The 13,485-nt window shown below is 34.9% G+C and overlaps 1 protein-coding gene across 2 annotated transcripts; it reads left to right on the top strand.

Moving 5' to 3' along the window:
* Window positions 1-5,616: 5,616 nt before the first annotated feature.
* LOC110706008 (CBL-interacting serine/threonine-protein kinase 6-like) lies at window positions 5,617-12,009 on the top strand. Of its 2 annotated transcripts, XM_021883924.1 has the most exons (3): window positions 5,617-9,321; window positions 9,413-9,538; window positions 11,729-12,009. In XM_021883924.1, the coding sequence occupies exon 1, from the start codon at window positions 6,047-6,049 to the stop codon at window positions 7,451-7,453; it is 1,407 nt and encodes a 468-aa protein (XP_021739616.1). In that variant the 5' UTR covers window positions 5,617-6,046; the 3' UTR covers window positions 7,454-9,321; window positions 9,413-9,538; window positions 11,729-12,009. The 2 variants fall into 2 exon arrangements, with proteins under 2 accessions (XP_021739616.1, XP_021739615.1); XM_021883923.1 differs by having other exon boundaries at window positions 5,617-9,538.
* The last annotated feature ends 1,476 nt before the right edge of the window (window positions 12,010-13,485 follow it).

Genomic DNA, 13,485 nt, shown 5'->3' with positions numbered 1-13,485 from the left:
CTAATCTAATTACGTTGCTAATCCAGAAATTTAAATCCATTTAAATCACCTTAATTAATTTTTAGTTGTAAAAATTAAATGCAAGAGGCTCTTATATCGCTGTTAGATTTTGCGGTCTCCGATACCGCGCGGAAACAAAATCGCAAAATTGGATCGCATGCATAATAATTACTACATAACATGAAAATAAAGAAAACACAAACACATAATAAAGAGAAGAGAGAGAAAGAAGCTCACCCTTGCACGTGCTTCGCTCGCAACTCGTGCTCAAACTTAGAAAACTTCAAGCCCTGCAAATGCAAGACCTCCAACGTCTCACATTCTCGATCACCGAACCGACCCCTATTCTGTAGCTTAGACGGGGCTGGACCAAAATTACTAGAGGTTTACAAACTTTAGGCTTTCTCACACTTTGGGAGATTCCTTTTGAATTCTACTCAAGTGAGTCTTCCCAATACCCAAGGTAGGTACTTAATAGGGAAAAGCTCTAATGAGTTTCCATCAACTTTCCATGTGGGAGAGTTGGTGAAATACCAAAAAGAATGAATTAATTTAATTCTAAATTAAATTAAAATAGCAATTAAATTAGCAAACAACAAGTGTCACAAGGAGAGTAAGGGAGTAGGTGAAAACCACAAGGGAGGACCACACCTCCCTTTCTCCCCAAGCCAACCCCTCACAAAATTGGGTGCAATGGGAGGCTTCCAGCTGGTAACCCGCCTTGGGCACCAAGGCAGCCATGCTGGCGCCCGGTCCCTAGGTTAGGCCTGCTCAGCTGGGCCTTGCCGCACCAGCCTGCAGCAACAAGCTGCGCATATGCGGGCTGCTTGTTACCGGGCGCTGCTGCTACTCACCAAGCTCAGTGCTAGCAGTAGGTGCTTGGCGCGCGAGCTGTTGGGCGTGCCAGCCCGCATGCATGCTCGGGCATGCTGCCATGCCTTGCTTGCAGGGCTGCTCGCCCAGCCAATGCATGCTGGGCTTGTAGCCAAGCATTGCCTTGCGGCAAGGTGCCCGGCTAGCTATGCTAGCCCACCTAGCCCTCGCTTGGCTAGGCCATTGCGAGGCTAGGATTTTTGCGCGCGTTGACTTGTTCTTTGACTAATTCCTCGTCTCGTTAATTACGTAAATCGACTCGACGTTCAACACTCGGCTTCGACGCTCTAAGCTCGGAATCCGACGTCTTAGTTCATTAAATCTCTATCGACTCATTTAATCCCTCGGATTAATTCGTCGCTTTGGTTCGGTTACACGGTTGGGTGTGATCCGAAGGGTTCAGTCAAGAGCAAGCTGTAATATTTAATCACTAATCGGAAGCGGCCTCCAGACAGGCATTTCGATCACTTGACCTCACTAAATAATTAGCTTTCCTAATTAATTCCGAACCCTTTATCGGAATAATACACTTGTTCGAAGGACACCATTCCTTTCAATATGATATTAGATTACATTAAGTTAGCAGAAATGCAAATTCATACACTACAAGAAAATTGGTTTTTCGTAGCGATTGTACATTCGCTACAATATGCACATGTGTTTGTGAAATAGTAGAGGAATCCGTATCATTTTACAATCGACATAGTAAACCCATATGAAATCGATACGAAAAACATAATAATATTTAAGCCAAATTAGAAAATAACACCCAAAAAAGCCCTTGATTTTGATAATAACACCTCAAAAAAAAAAGTTTTATTATAACACCACTAAAAATCCCAAAAAATTGGTTTCACCACCTACTAACGGATTTTTGGATGGAATCCGTTAGTGGGACCCCTATGGACACGTGTCAAATAGGTATTGGTTTAAAAAAATTAAATAAAAAAAAAACACCCTAACCCAGCCACTAGCCTTCCACCGGCAGCCCAATCCTAGCCGCCGGCACCCTTTATCCCACCAAAACCAGCGAAATCAGGCCAACCACCACCCTCATAACTAGCGACAACCATCCTAGTCCTATCAACCGTCACGAAAACGAAATCCACCGCATAATTCGCCGCCACTTTGGTTTCTGGGTACGGGTTTGGGTTTGGGTATGGGTGTGGGTTGGGGTTTCGGCGGTTTGGCGACAGTTTTAAGTAGGGGAGAGGAGTTCGACGAAAGTGGTGGGTGTGATGCTGTTGTTTCGGCTGGCTTAGGTTGGGGTTACGGTCGTGCGGCGACGATGTGGGCTGGGGTAGCGGTGTTCGGCGACGGTGTGGGCTGGGGTTTCGGCTGGTTTAGGTTGGGGTAACGGTGTTCGGCGAAGGTGTGGGCTGGGATAACGGTGTTAGGCAAAGGTGTGGGTTGGGGTCACTATGGTTCGGCGACGGTTTCGGAGCTTTGTCGACGATTTCAGGGGCTAGGTATGGGTGGGATCGGCGCCGGTGGTGGAGGTAGCTGGCTGGGTTAGGGGGTACGTTTTTTTTTTTAATTATTTTTAAGCCAATAAACAACTGACACGTGTACATGGCGGGCCCCACTAACGGTTCCCATCCAAAAATCCGTTAGTGGATGGTGAAACCAAAATTTTGGGATTTTTGGTGGTGTTATAATAAAACTTTTTTTTTTTGTGGTGTTATTATCAAAAGCGGGGGTTTTTTTGGGTGTTATTTTCTAATTTGGCCTAATATTTATTCACCTTTTTTCTTCTCATTTATAAAATTATGGAAAAACGTATCGTTTACAATCGCCACTAAAACCCAAAAATTGATACGAAAAGCCTTTTTTACATTAGATTTTTAAATTTGTTTGACTATGAGAACATAAAATATATCATGGCTTATTGGATAAACATTTAATATTAGAGGTTGAGGTTTCATGTTCGAACCTTGTATAGATCATAGGTAGGGATTTTTTTATTTATTTTTTGTGGAAAATGAGTTCAACATTTGTAGTGATTATAATCGCTACAGTAATCACCGTAATTGAATGTAGTTCTCCGTATCGATTAATGAGGACAACCCCAGCAAAAGCGAAAAACACTACTAAAGGCTATGGTAACAACATATATTGTATCGAATAACCATTCGTTGAGAATTTTTTTGTACCAATTACAATCGGTACGAAATGTTAAAATAATCGCTACGAAAAGGTATTTTTCTTGTAGTGATATATGTGGCCAACTAAACTATTAATTAATAAATTTATAAAAATAACTCTAATTATGAAATAAATATATTTTTCAATTAGTAAAAATAATTTAATTTCAATATTAATAATTAATGTAATTTTGTTTTTTACAAAATTGTAGAGCCTAAATTATTTTTGTTTAACTTCGATATATTTACTGATCAATAATTATTTTTACAGATTCACAATTGTATTTGTCTTTGAAGTTATCGCTTTTAGTGATTAAAACTTAATTTTATTGAAATTGATTTTATATTTTAAAATTAAATAATCTTCACCAAACTAATTTTTTTTCTTTTTTCTAGATAAAATTTAAGCAAAGTTTATTTAGTTTGCTAAAATTTAATGAAATTATTAACTAAGATTTATAATTTTTTAGACATTGGTAACATTGATTGACGTATCATTTTTCATACATATTAAACTAGATGAAAGCCCGTGCGGTGCATGGTTTTTCTTGCATAAATTTTATAAAAGGATAATTTATAATAAATATATAAATAAATAATCACTATTTGTTGTTTTTTACATTTTAAATTTCATTCGTTAATTTTGCTTACGTGACGATTGAATTTTAATTGTTTTTTTTTACACATCAATCTCATAAAAAGGATTATTTTCTTAATTATATCCTATAATATTTGATTAACTTGCTATTGCAAGTTAGAAAAGTATAATTATTGCACATCAATCTAAAAAATTTATAAACTTTTGCTTAGGTGGCCAGTGAATTTTTAATTCTAAAATAAAATACAAATCTAATTTTTAATTGGTCTAAATAATATCTTTGCTTATGTGGCACACCGAATGCTCTCGAAAAAATGCCTACTTTATTTATATGTATGAAATCCTAAAAATTTGTATGTATCATAGTTGAAAATTTAACAACAAAAGTAATAGACTGAAGACCAAATTAAAAAAAAATAAAATAAAAAATCCCCCTTTTTTAGTTACATGAAATATTAAGAATTATCTAGCTAATTACAGCGTCATATTTCACAAATTCTCTTATTTTTATTTTGCCTGGACGATGCCCGAATTGTTGGTAAAAAAATTTTAAAATATTTTGGCTTAAATGTTAAATATAATCATATAATCCTTTTGATAATGCAGAATTTAGACTTACGATATCATACCGCTTATTTTTATATAATAGTGTACTTACTACTTATTGTAGTTTTACTTTACCAAATTAAAATTATTTTTACTGATTAAAACTGTTTTTTTTTTTTTTTTTTTTTTTTTTTTTTTTTTTTACCAATTCTCTATTTTTTTTAAAATAAATTAAATATATTATAAATGAATTTTATTTTAAATAACTTTTTAAAAGAATTTTAGGATGTATTAAAAGTTACCATCAATTTTGTATATATGAAATATTAGAAGTATATCGACAATAAAACTCTATACAACATTTTTATCCTATAAAAACCATCCAAAATTCGGTTACTTAGCATCATATGTGTCACAATAATACCTATTTGTCGTTTACGTGGCTCGACACTTGACGAAAATTGAATGACAAGTGTCGATGTCTCGTTGTCTGGGTGCGAGACCGACTTTATTTATTAGTGATATGATATGATTTTAAAAAAATGTATTAATATTGATATGTAATTTTTAAAAGAAATGTATTAAGAGATCAATGTACTAAATAATTACATGCAACTCTTAATACTATATGCTTGATAACAAGAATAAAAAAATGGTAAAATAAATTGAAAACAACAAACCCTGAATCAGCTACACGATTTGCCTCTCTCCAAATCACCACAAAAAATCCCAAGGATAGCAAATTTTATTTAAGGCAAAATTATTGTAGAAACCGTGTAATATCATTGGGAATTCAAAAACGGCATAAACAAAAACAAAAACCAGGTGCTTAATAAATCACGTTTATTATTCACTTTATAACAAAAAAGAAAAAAAATAGTCAATCGTCCTCAAAACAAGGGGCAGATAATTACGCATTTACGCTCCGATACAAATCTAGTAGTAGCGGTGTGCAACGGATCAGATCACAACAATTATCATTGATTTTAGTAGAAGCGATGCAAGTTGCATTATGGTGTGGGTTAAATGATTAGGTCTTTCACACGGTACACGTAAGACTAAGTAAGCAAATACCCTACCACCATTGTCTTATTGAGTTGTATCCACGTATTTTTTTTAATACTTTTTCCAATTTTACCCATTCTATTTTTATCAATTTGCTAGTCAACTTCAAATCACCACCACCTTCCATCCTTTTATGTTGTGATTATGAATGAGCTGTTTCACAACAATACTATTTGTGCCTAACAAACCAACAAATCTATTTTCAAATTATTTAAAAATAAAGCATAGGAATTGTAATTTGTATTGAATTTTCCACGTCAGGATGAGTCAAGTTACAGTAAGTATTTTTTATTTTTATTAAAAAAAGAAAATAGCCAACTGAAACGATCCCTCTAGGTTTCTGCTGAATTTTCCCCTTTTTTTACACTATAAATACCTTCCTACAATTTTTATCAATATTATTCAAACCTAAAATACCTCTCTCTACCTTCTCTCTCTATTTTCTCTCTCCTACAAAGCTTTCTTTTCTCCGCCGTTAGAAACACAAAAACACCAACACCGCCGTGAGAAAGAGGCGTTAGCCGGCGAATTAATGCGGAAGTATGAGTTGTCTATCGCTTTTTAACCCGTATGTGCGAGGTGGTATTGCTCAGAAGAATCATCATGTGCTCGGAGGCCGGAATTGGCACCGTAAACACGTCGAAGACGGGTAGTTTTTCGTGTTTTTCATTTTCTTAGAACAAAATACAAAATATAGAAGATCTTGTGAATTCTTAAACCTCCTCCTCTCTCAGATTAGAAAAAAAAGAGTCAAGTATATATATATTCGGGGTTAATTTGGTAGATATTGAAGTTTAATTCGTGATTTCTCAAGTCTAAAATGATGGGGGAATTCATGTTAGCGGTTAAAGATAACAATAGCAACAAGAATGCCGCCGAGTCGCGGCCGAATTACTGTAAATTGGTGATGCAGGGGAAGTATGAGCTCGGAAGGGTGCTGGGTCAGGGGACCTTTGCTCGGGTTTACTATGCGCGCAACCTCGAGTCGGGGAAGAGCGTTGCGATGAAAGTTGTGGGAAAAGAGAAGGTTGTAAGGGCGAAGATGATGGATCAGATGAAGAGGGAGATCAGCGTTATGAAGAGGCTGAAACACCCTAATATTGTTGAACTGTACGAGGTTATGGCGACCAAGTCTAAGATATTCTTAGCGTTGGAGCTCGTCCGAGGGGGCGAGCTCCACGCTAAGGTTTCGAAAGAAGGGAAATTAGAAGAACATACGGCGAGATCGTATTTCCGGCAATTGATCTCTGCTGTTGATTACTGCCATAGTAGAGGGGTTTTCCATCGAGATCTGAAATTGGAGAATTTACTCTTGGATCAAGATGATAATCTCAAGATCACTGATTTCGGATTGAGTGCTTTCTTTGAAGAAGAGGAGAATAATCAGGTTTTGTTGCGGACTACTTGTGGGACGCCGCACTATGTTGCGCCTGAGGTGGTTAGCAAGAGGGGTCAAGGGTACGACGGTTCGAAGGCGGATATATGGTCTTGTGGTGTGATATTGTTTGTACTTCTTGCTGGTTATCTCCCTTTTCATGATGAGAATATTATGCAGATGTATCGGAAGGTGTACAAGGGTGATTTCACTTGTCCGTCTTGGTTTTCGGCCGAGGCGAGGGAGTTGATCACTCGGATGCTTGATCCTAACCCTGCTACTCGCATCACCTTGGCTGAGATTATGGAATCAAAATGGTTTAAGGTTGATATCTTCGAGGCCGACGACGAAGAAGAGGGAAATAACAACACCACCGTCAACAAGTTCCTGAAGAAGGAAGTGGAGGCGTTGAATGCTTTTCATATCATATCGATGTCAGAAGGGTTAGATCTCTCTGCCCTCTTCTCGGAAGAGAAGAAGAAGAGGGAGGAGAGGGAAGAAATTGGATTCACGACAACAATGTCTGAAACTGAGGTGATTTCGAGGTTGGAAGAATTGGCTGCCTTGAGTAGTGGTAAGTTCAAGGTCAGCAAAGTAGGGGACTCTGTGGTGAGGCTGCAAGGGCAGGAGAAGGGGAGGAAAGGTAAGCTGGTAATCGTGGTCGAGCTATTCGCGGTGTCTTCCTCTTTCCTAATGGTGGAGGTGAAGAAGGATAGCGGCGACACGCTCGAGTTCAACCGGTTTTGCCAGAACCAACTCCGCCCTGCTCTCTTGGATGTTATATGGACCACCGCCGCCTCCGATAATCACACCATACCACCTGCCTCATACCCCTGTGTTGCAGTGTGCTAAAATTTTGGCAGATGCCTTAAACACCCCCCTTTCTTTTAGGATTTTGAGAGTTTGACATGATGTTATATTGTTTGTGTTGTTTTTCTGTTGTGCTATTGATTAATTATTCTTTTTTTTTTTCATGTTTCATGTCCATGGTTTTATCAGTCAGTTATAGATTTTCTTTTTATGTTACTGATGTGTACCTGATTTTCGATGTCAATACAAGGTGATTAGAAGTAGCTTCTTCTGTCTAAATTGCTTAGCAATTACCATTGTTTGTTTGCCATACTCTGTAGATGTTTGCTGCTATAGTTTTCAAAAATCCGATTTCCGATTTTGCCTTCAACTAAGTTTTTCAATCTAAGAAACATTTTTACCACAATTTTGATAAGGGTTTGCTGGTATAGTTTTTAAAATTCGATTTTCAGATTTTGTCAATTTCACCACAATTTTTATAAGGTTTGCTGAATTGCTGGTAAGCCTGGTATAGTTCTTAAAATTGGATTTTCAGATTTTGTCTACACCATGCTTTTCCATTAAAGAAACAATTTTACCACAATTTTGATAAGGGTTTGGGCTGGTATAGTTTCTAAAATTCGATTTTCAGAATTTCACTGCATCATGGTTTTCAATTAAAGAAACAATTTCACCAAAATTTTGATAAGGTTTGCTGGTATAGTTTTAAATAATTCAATTTTCCAGTTTTGTCTACACCATGGTTTTCAATCAATTTCTACTTCACCACAGTTTTAGTAAGTATTCACTGGTTTAAAACCCTCTTGTAATTGGGAGGAAGAGAAGGCTTGCAGGTTTTACGCTCACCAGACAAGAAAATCATTGTTCAATCATGCTTTAGTTCGATTTTTCGTGTCAGTTTTTCCCAAAATGTATCTTTCGTAAACTGTTTTAAGTTGAAATTCTTAAAAAGAGTCGTAGCAATTTGTGTTGAAAACAATTTCAAAGCTTTGAAGCAACAATTTCAGAGTAAGGAGACACAAAGATTGTCCTTCCTAAGTTTTCCAAATGGTGTTCATTGAAATGGGAAGGAAATTGAATCTATTTTATCCCTTTCCCAGTTTACTTTTGCTTCCCTCTGAAATCAAAGGAGCATATGATCCACTAATCTTTGAACTCGTACTCCCTAACTCTTTGATTCCCCTCACCCAATGAAGCCGAAAGTGTTAAGTAAATGAATAGATTTAAACTTGTCACTGTATTCACAACTTCCGTAGCCATGTTGCAATTGTTCAATGCATTGACGATGAACACTAACAGCCTATTAACATTTTTACTCGATGTAAACATTTGAAAACAGTTAGTAAATTTTCTTAGATTATATGTAATTGATCATCATAACTGCACATATCTGCTTGTTTAGTCTTTATGAAGAAAAGTAGCCAATCTCATGGTATGAACACTGGAGGAGACATTATGAGGTGAATCATTCAGTAAGTGTTTTGTGTTCAATAGTTATTTGATTAATGTGTAGTACATCTGTTTTTCCCTTATTCCTGTTTTTGAGGTCGGATGATTTGAATCTGTGCTGCATGTTTCTTCCATTTGGTTGATGAGATAACATAACATGTGTGATATGTACCTTTTTCCAATCCATCTGATAGCTTCACATATGACCATATGATATGTTTCATGTTATATTTCCATCTAGTTGATTGTATAACATCTAACATGTCTTGCATGTTCATGTTCCATGTGGTTGATGAGACGATCTCTGATGTGTTGTATGTTCATTAACTTCAAATGTATGACGTGTTTCATTTACGAGTTTCTTGATAATGTTTGTCAATCTGTTGCGTATTTTAGTCTGCCTTTCTTGTTCTTGTCTTATGTGTTTCAGGACTTGATCTTGGATTTGTTGGCCAATTATGGTAAGTATGTACTGTATTTTGTTTCTGGCTTCGCAATTCATTCTGTGTTTTACTCCGTACCTGTGGTGAATCTGTGGTTCCCCTCATACAGGTTGGTGTTTGGAGTTGAGGTTCATAGTTGATCTATACTATGATTGTGGTCAAGCATGAAGCATCTCTGATAGTTACAATCGAATTACAAGGACATTTGATGTTGCTTACTTGAGTAAATTGACAGGTAAAATTTCTGCTTATCACCATAATTTTTCTAACATCTTAAACGTTTGATAAGAATAATTTCAGACAAAGTTTCATGTTGTGGAAGTAAAGATCAAGAATAATTAACTTGCACTTGTAATTCACACAAAGTTGAGTACTCTTCAACGTTCTTCCTATAGTTTAATTTTCTGCTTCGAATAGACGAATAATATGCTTTACCCTGCTGTGATAGTTTAGTTTTCTGCTTCGAATAATGCTTTACCCTGCTGTGATAGTTGCTATGGTTTATTTTGTTAGCACTTTTTTCCAAATTCTTTAGTGATATTATGCCCTTATTCTTGCACCACCTTGATAGTTCATTCTGGATGATTTCATTCTTGCACCACCTATATCAGCGTTGATGAATGGTAACGAAATGAACCTAGTCTTTGAATCAACTTGTAAAGCTCCTAGAGTTGTATGCCTCGTTTGGAAAAACTAGTAGGGGTAGTTTGTAGATTTTAGCGTTTGAGTAGAAGAAAACTGTACTCGCGACAGAAAATCATCACTTCGACAGTGATAGAAGCCACTTGCTTGAAACTGTACTCCTGTACTACATTGTGAACCACTTGCTTGAAAGAGCAACTAGTGCATTGTGAACCACTTGCCTGAATAGTTGATATTGAAACCATATTAAACTAATTAATTACAAGAGCAATGATGTACCTAGAAAACAACCCATTACTTTATGCAGTACTGTATAAAAAAATCGACACTTTAGGCTCAAAGACAATTATATATATCTAAGAGAACGACCCCTTTTATTATATGCCCTTTTTGACTTTGATGTAGCCAATAAATACTTTTAGCGTATTAAATTACGGAGTAGTTGTTAAATTATTGTTTGATTAGATCATTTCGATTTCAAATTGACAATGTTTTTAAGTTGGTTTATCAGTACCTTTTAATTTGGTGTTGGATGCCAACTACTTTTGATTACTTTAGCTGATAAAGAATTTGGGTATTTTTTTTTTTTTTTTTTATGTTTAAAATTTTTTTTGTTTTAATGTTAAAAGATGGCCAAAATTATAAAATAGTTGCTTGATGGGACACGGGAGAGAATTCAGAGTATGTTTGTACTAGTTTTTTCCCCAAAGCTTAATCTCTTTGATGGAAATTGATTTATTATGATAAAATGGCCTGTAATTCCTTGGTTTCAAAAAAAAAAGATGGCCATAATTTTCAAATAGGCTCTTTTTTCTCGAACTCAATTAGTGGTTTTGTTGACATAAACTGGTAGTAGCCTTTTTACTATAGTAAACTGTTAATTCATTTATATATAACACTATAGGTTTATTTATTGTAAAACCGCTAATTGAATTATCAGTTTATTATGAACTTAGTCTACCTATTTTTTTTTATTTGGTTTTATGTTTTCGTTTTCAATTACTAAATCTAATATAAAAGCATAATTTAGCATACTTCCTCCGTTCTTTTTTACTTGACTCGCTTTGATATTTACACTATTCGCCATCCTTCCTTTGATCGTCTTTTGTGAAAAATATGTAAAGAAAAATATATTTTTTGTGGAATCTTTTTAAATTTGTCTCAATAAGTATTATTATAATATATAACCTCTATAAGCTTTACTTACGTATAATTAAAGTTATTGATCGTTGAAGTTCTGCATTGGTAAGTGGAATAAAAGAAATAAGTCGAGTAATAAAAAAAGGAGGAAATGTAATTTATGGCAGTGTATTACTGATCCGGGCTCGTTCTCGGGACTTCTCTTAGCTACTGTTACGTAAACACAAGCACACAACATACTCCCTAAAAAAAGTAAAGGTAAACACAATTCGGATAGTCTTGTAAGTTTGTTATGTAGAGAACTTGAGGTTCACTAGGCAAGGATTTCATTCATTTTTCCTGCTTTCATGTCATGAGGGGGGTAATTGTGTTGCACACATGGCTGCTAGACTTAATCCTTAGAACGGTTTTGAGCAAGTGTTTGTCGACTCTGTTCCGCAAGGCTTGATTGCCTTGGCGGAGATCGATGTTTCTTGATTATACTAATTAGGCTCGCGAGCCTTGTCCTTTAATAAAAAGGCTTTACAGGTGAAAAAAAACAGAGGATGCTAAATGCATGCTTCTTTCTTTATTGTTGCTAAATGTATGTTTCTATCTTTATGATTGTTAATTTTGTCATTAATTTATTCTTTTTGTGTTATAGGTGCGAAAGTTAATGATCGGGTAGCTTAAAATACGGAGCACAATATGGTTCTCGTGAAGCATCGGAGAGAACTCGTGCTTCACGTTGATTGTGGGTGATTCAGCATTCATACAATCACACGCAAACAGATGGAATTGGATGTGAAGATATTTTCCTTTGATTATTGTAGAACATTGGGGAGGTTTCATTAAGTATTCTATTGGTCATGTAATGTACAGTAGAATTTTATGTCTAACTTATAATATCCATCGTTATCACAATTTAAGTTTCACTTTTTCTAATAGACATTTCTCACTATTTTTCAAAATTTTCATTGTCAAATCTTGACAAAGGTTGATACAAACACTTTCCTAAAAAAAATAAAATAAAAAAAAAAATAAAATAAAATAAAATAAAAAAATAAGGTTGATACAAACACTAGAAGAAATATTTTTTAAAAAAACACTCAAAGAATGTACTTCGTATATTTTATAGATTAAATTTAAATTACAATAAATTTATTTATAAGATCTATACTCCTTCCGTGTTTTAATAAGTGACAATGTAACCTCTACAATACTAATAAGGAAACCCTATTATACTAAGTGAGTAACCCCAATATTGATAGCGTAACTCATATAACTCTAACAAAGTAACCCCTATAACACTAATCAGGTAACCTTATGTTGTGTCCAGTCACGCATAGAAGTTTATTGATAATTAATAAAATATATATTATTAATAAATGATTAATTATTAATAAACTATTAATTATTAATGATTAATTATTAATAATTGTTACTAATGGTTAATCATTAATTACAAATCATTAGGTATTAATTTTTAATTATTAATAATTGTTATTTAATAGATAGTTATTAATTACTAGTGTTCAAATTGAATCCTGAAGGGACAAATGACGACTGGACAATATTTTCGGCTCGAAAATTGAGATGTCATATATTGGGATCATACCAATTGGTTGTTGGGTGTAGTGGTGATTGGGGCTACACTTGGTAGGGAGAACCCGTGTTCGTTCCCCTTCAATAACAATTGGAACGAGACTAGAACCTAACCACCCACAACTAGACCCTAAATCCGGATTAGCCCCAAGGGTGAATCGGGTTGAAACACCAAAAAAAAAAAAAAAAAAAAAAAAAAAAAACTGGGATCATCATCGTGCCTCCCATGTGTCAATCAATGCCGATTCCGGTGCTCAACTCCCACTTTCTGATCATAAAATCCCTCCAGACCTCCTTACAACAAAAATCGCTTATACGGTCATTCTGTGCCATTTTTAACATAAAAAGTTCTTTCTCACCAGAAATTGAATAAAATCCCTATTTAACAAATTTTCCTAATACTAGGGACTTCAACGTGGGTGCGCGTGGTGAAGGGTATAGATAGACCTTTGAGAAGAATTATTACCGATGTTTTATAAGCCCTATACTTGTTTGCTCTATAGACGATAAATGTATTGGATGTTGTGTAGTATTGTGTAATGTTCTAAACTTTAGTTGGACTACTTTGATTTAGTGATTAAACGGTAAAGGATATTGAGTTTGATGTAGAAATATAAATGTCTAATAAATTCTAAATAAGAAAATTAAAACTAAAAGAAATAGAGAGAGTAAAAGATGAATTTAAATATTAAAATAAACATAACTTTTTAAATCAATTTAGATAATTCAAGAGACAATTATGAGACTTTTGAAATCAAATGGGGGCAAATATTTAAAAGAATATTTTTAAGGATATAAATATCCATGCACTATTTG

The sequence above is a fragment of the Chenopodium quinoa genome, unplaced genomic scaffold (genome assembly GCF_001683475.1).
Source record: "Chenopodium quinoa cultivar QQ74 unplaced genomic scaffold, ASM168347v1, whole genome shotgun sequence".
In the NCBI taxonomy this organism is placed as follows: Eukaryota; Viridiplantae; Streptophyta; class Magnoliopsida; order Caryophyllales; family Amaranthaceae; genus Chenopodium; species Chenopodium quinoa.
Note: the sequence above shows the minus strand (reverse complement) of the source record. Positions and strands in the feature narration are given on the sequence as shown.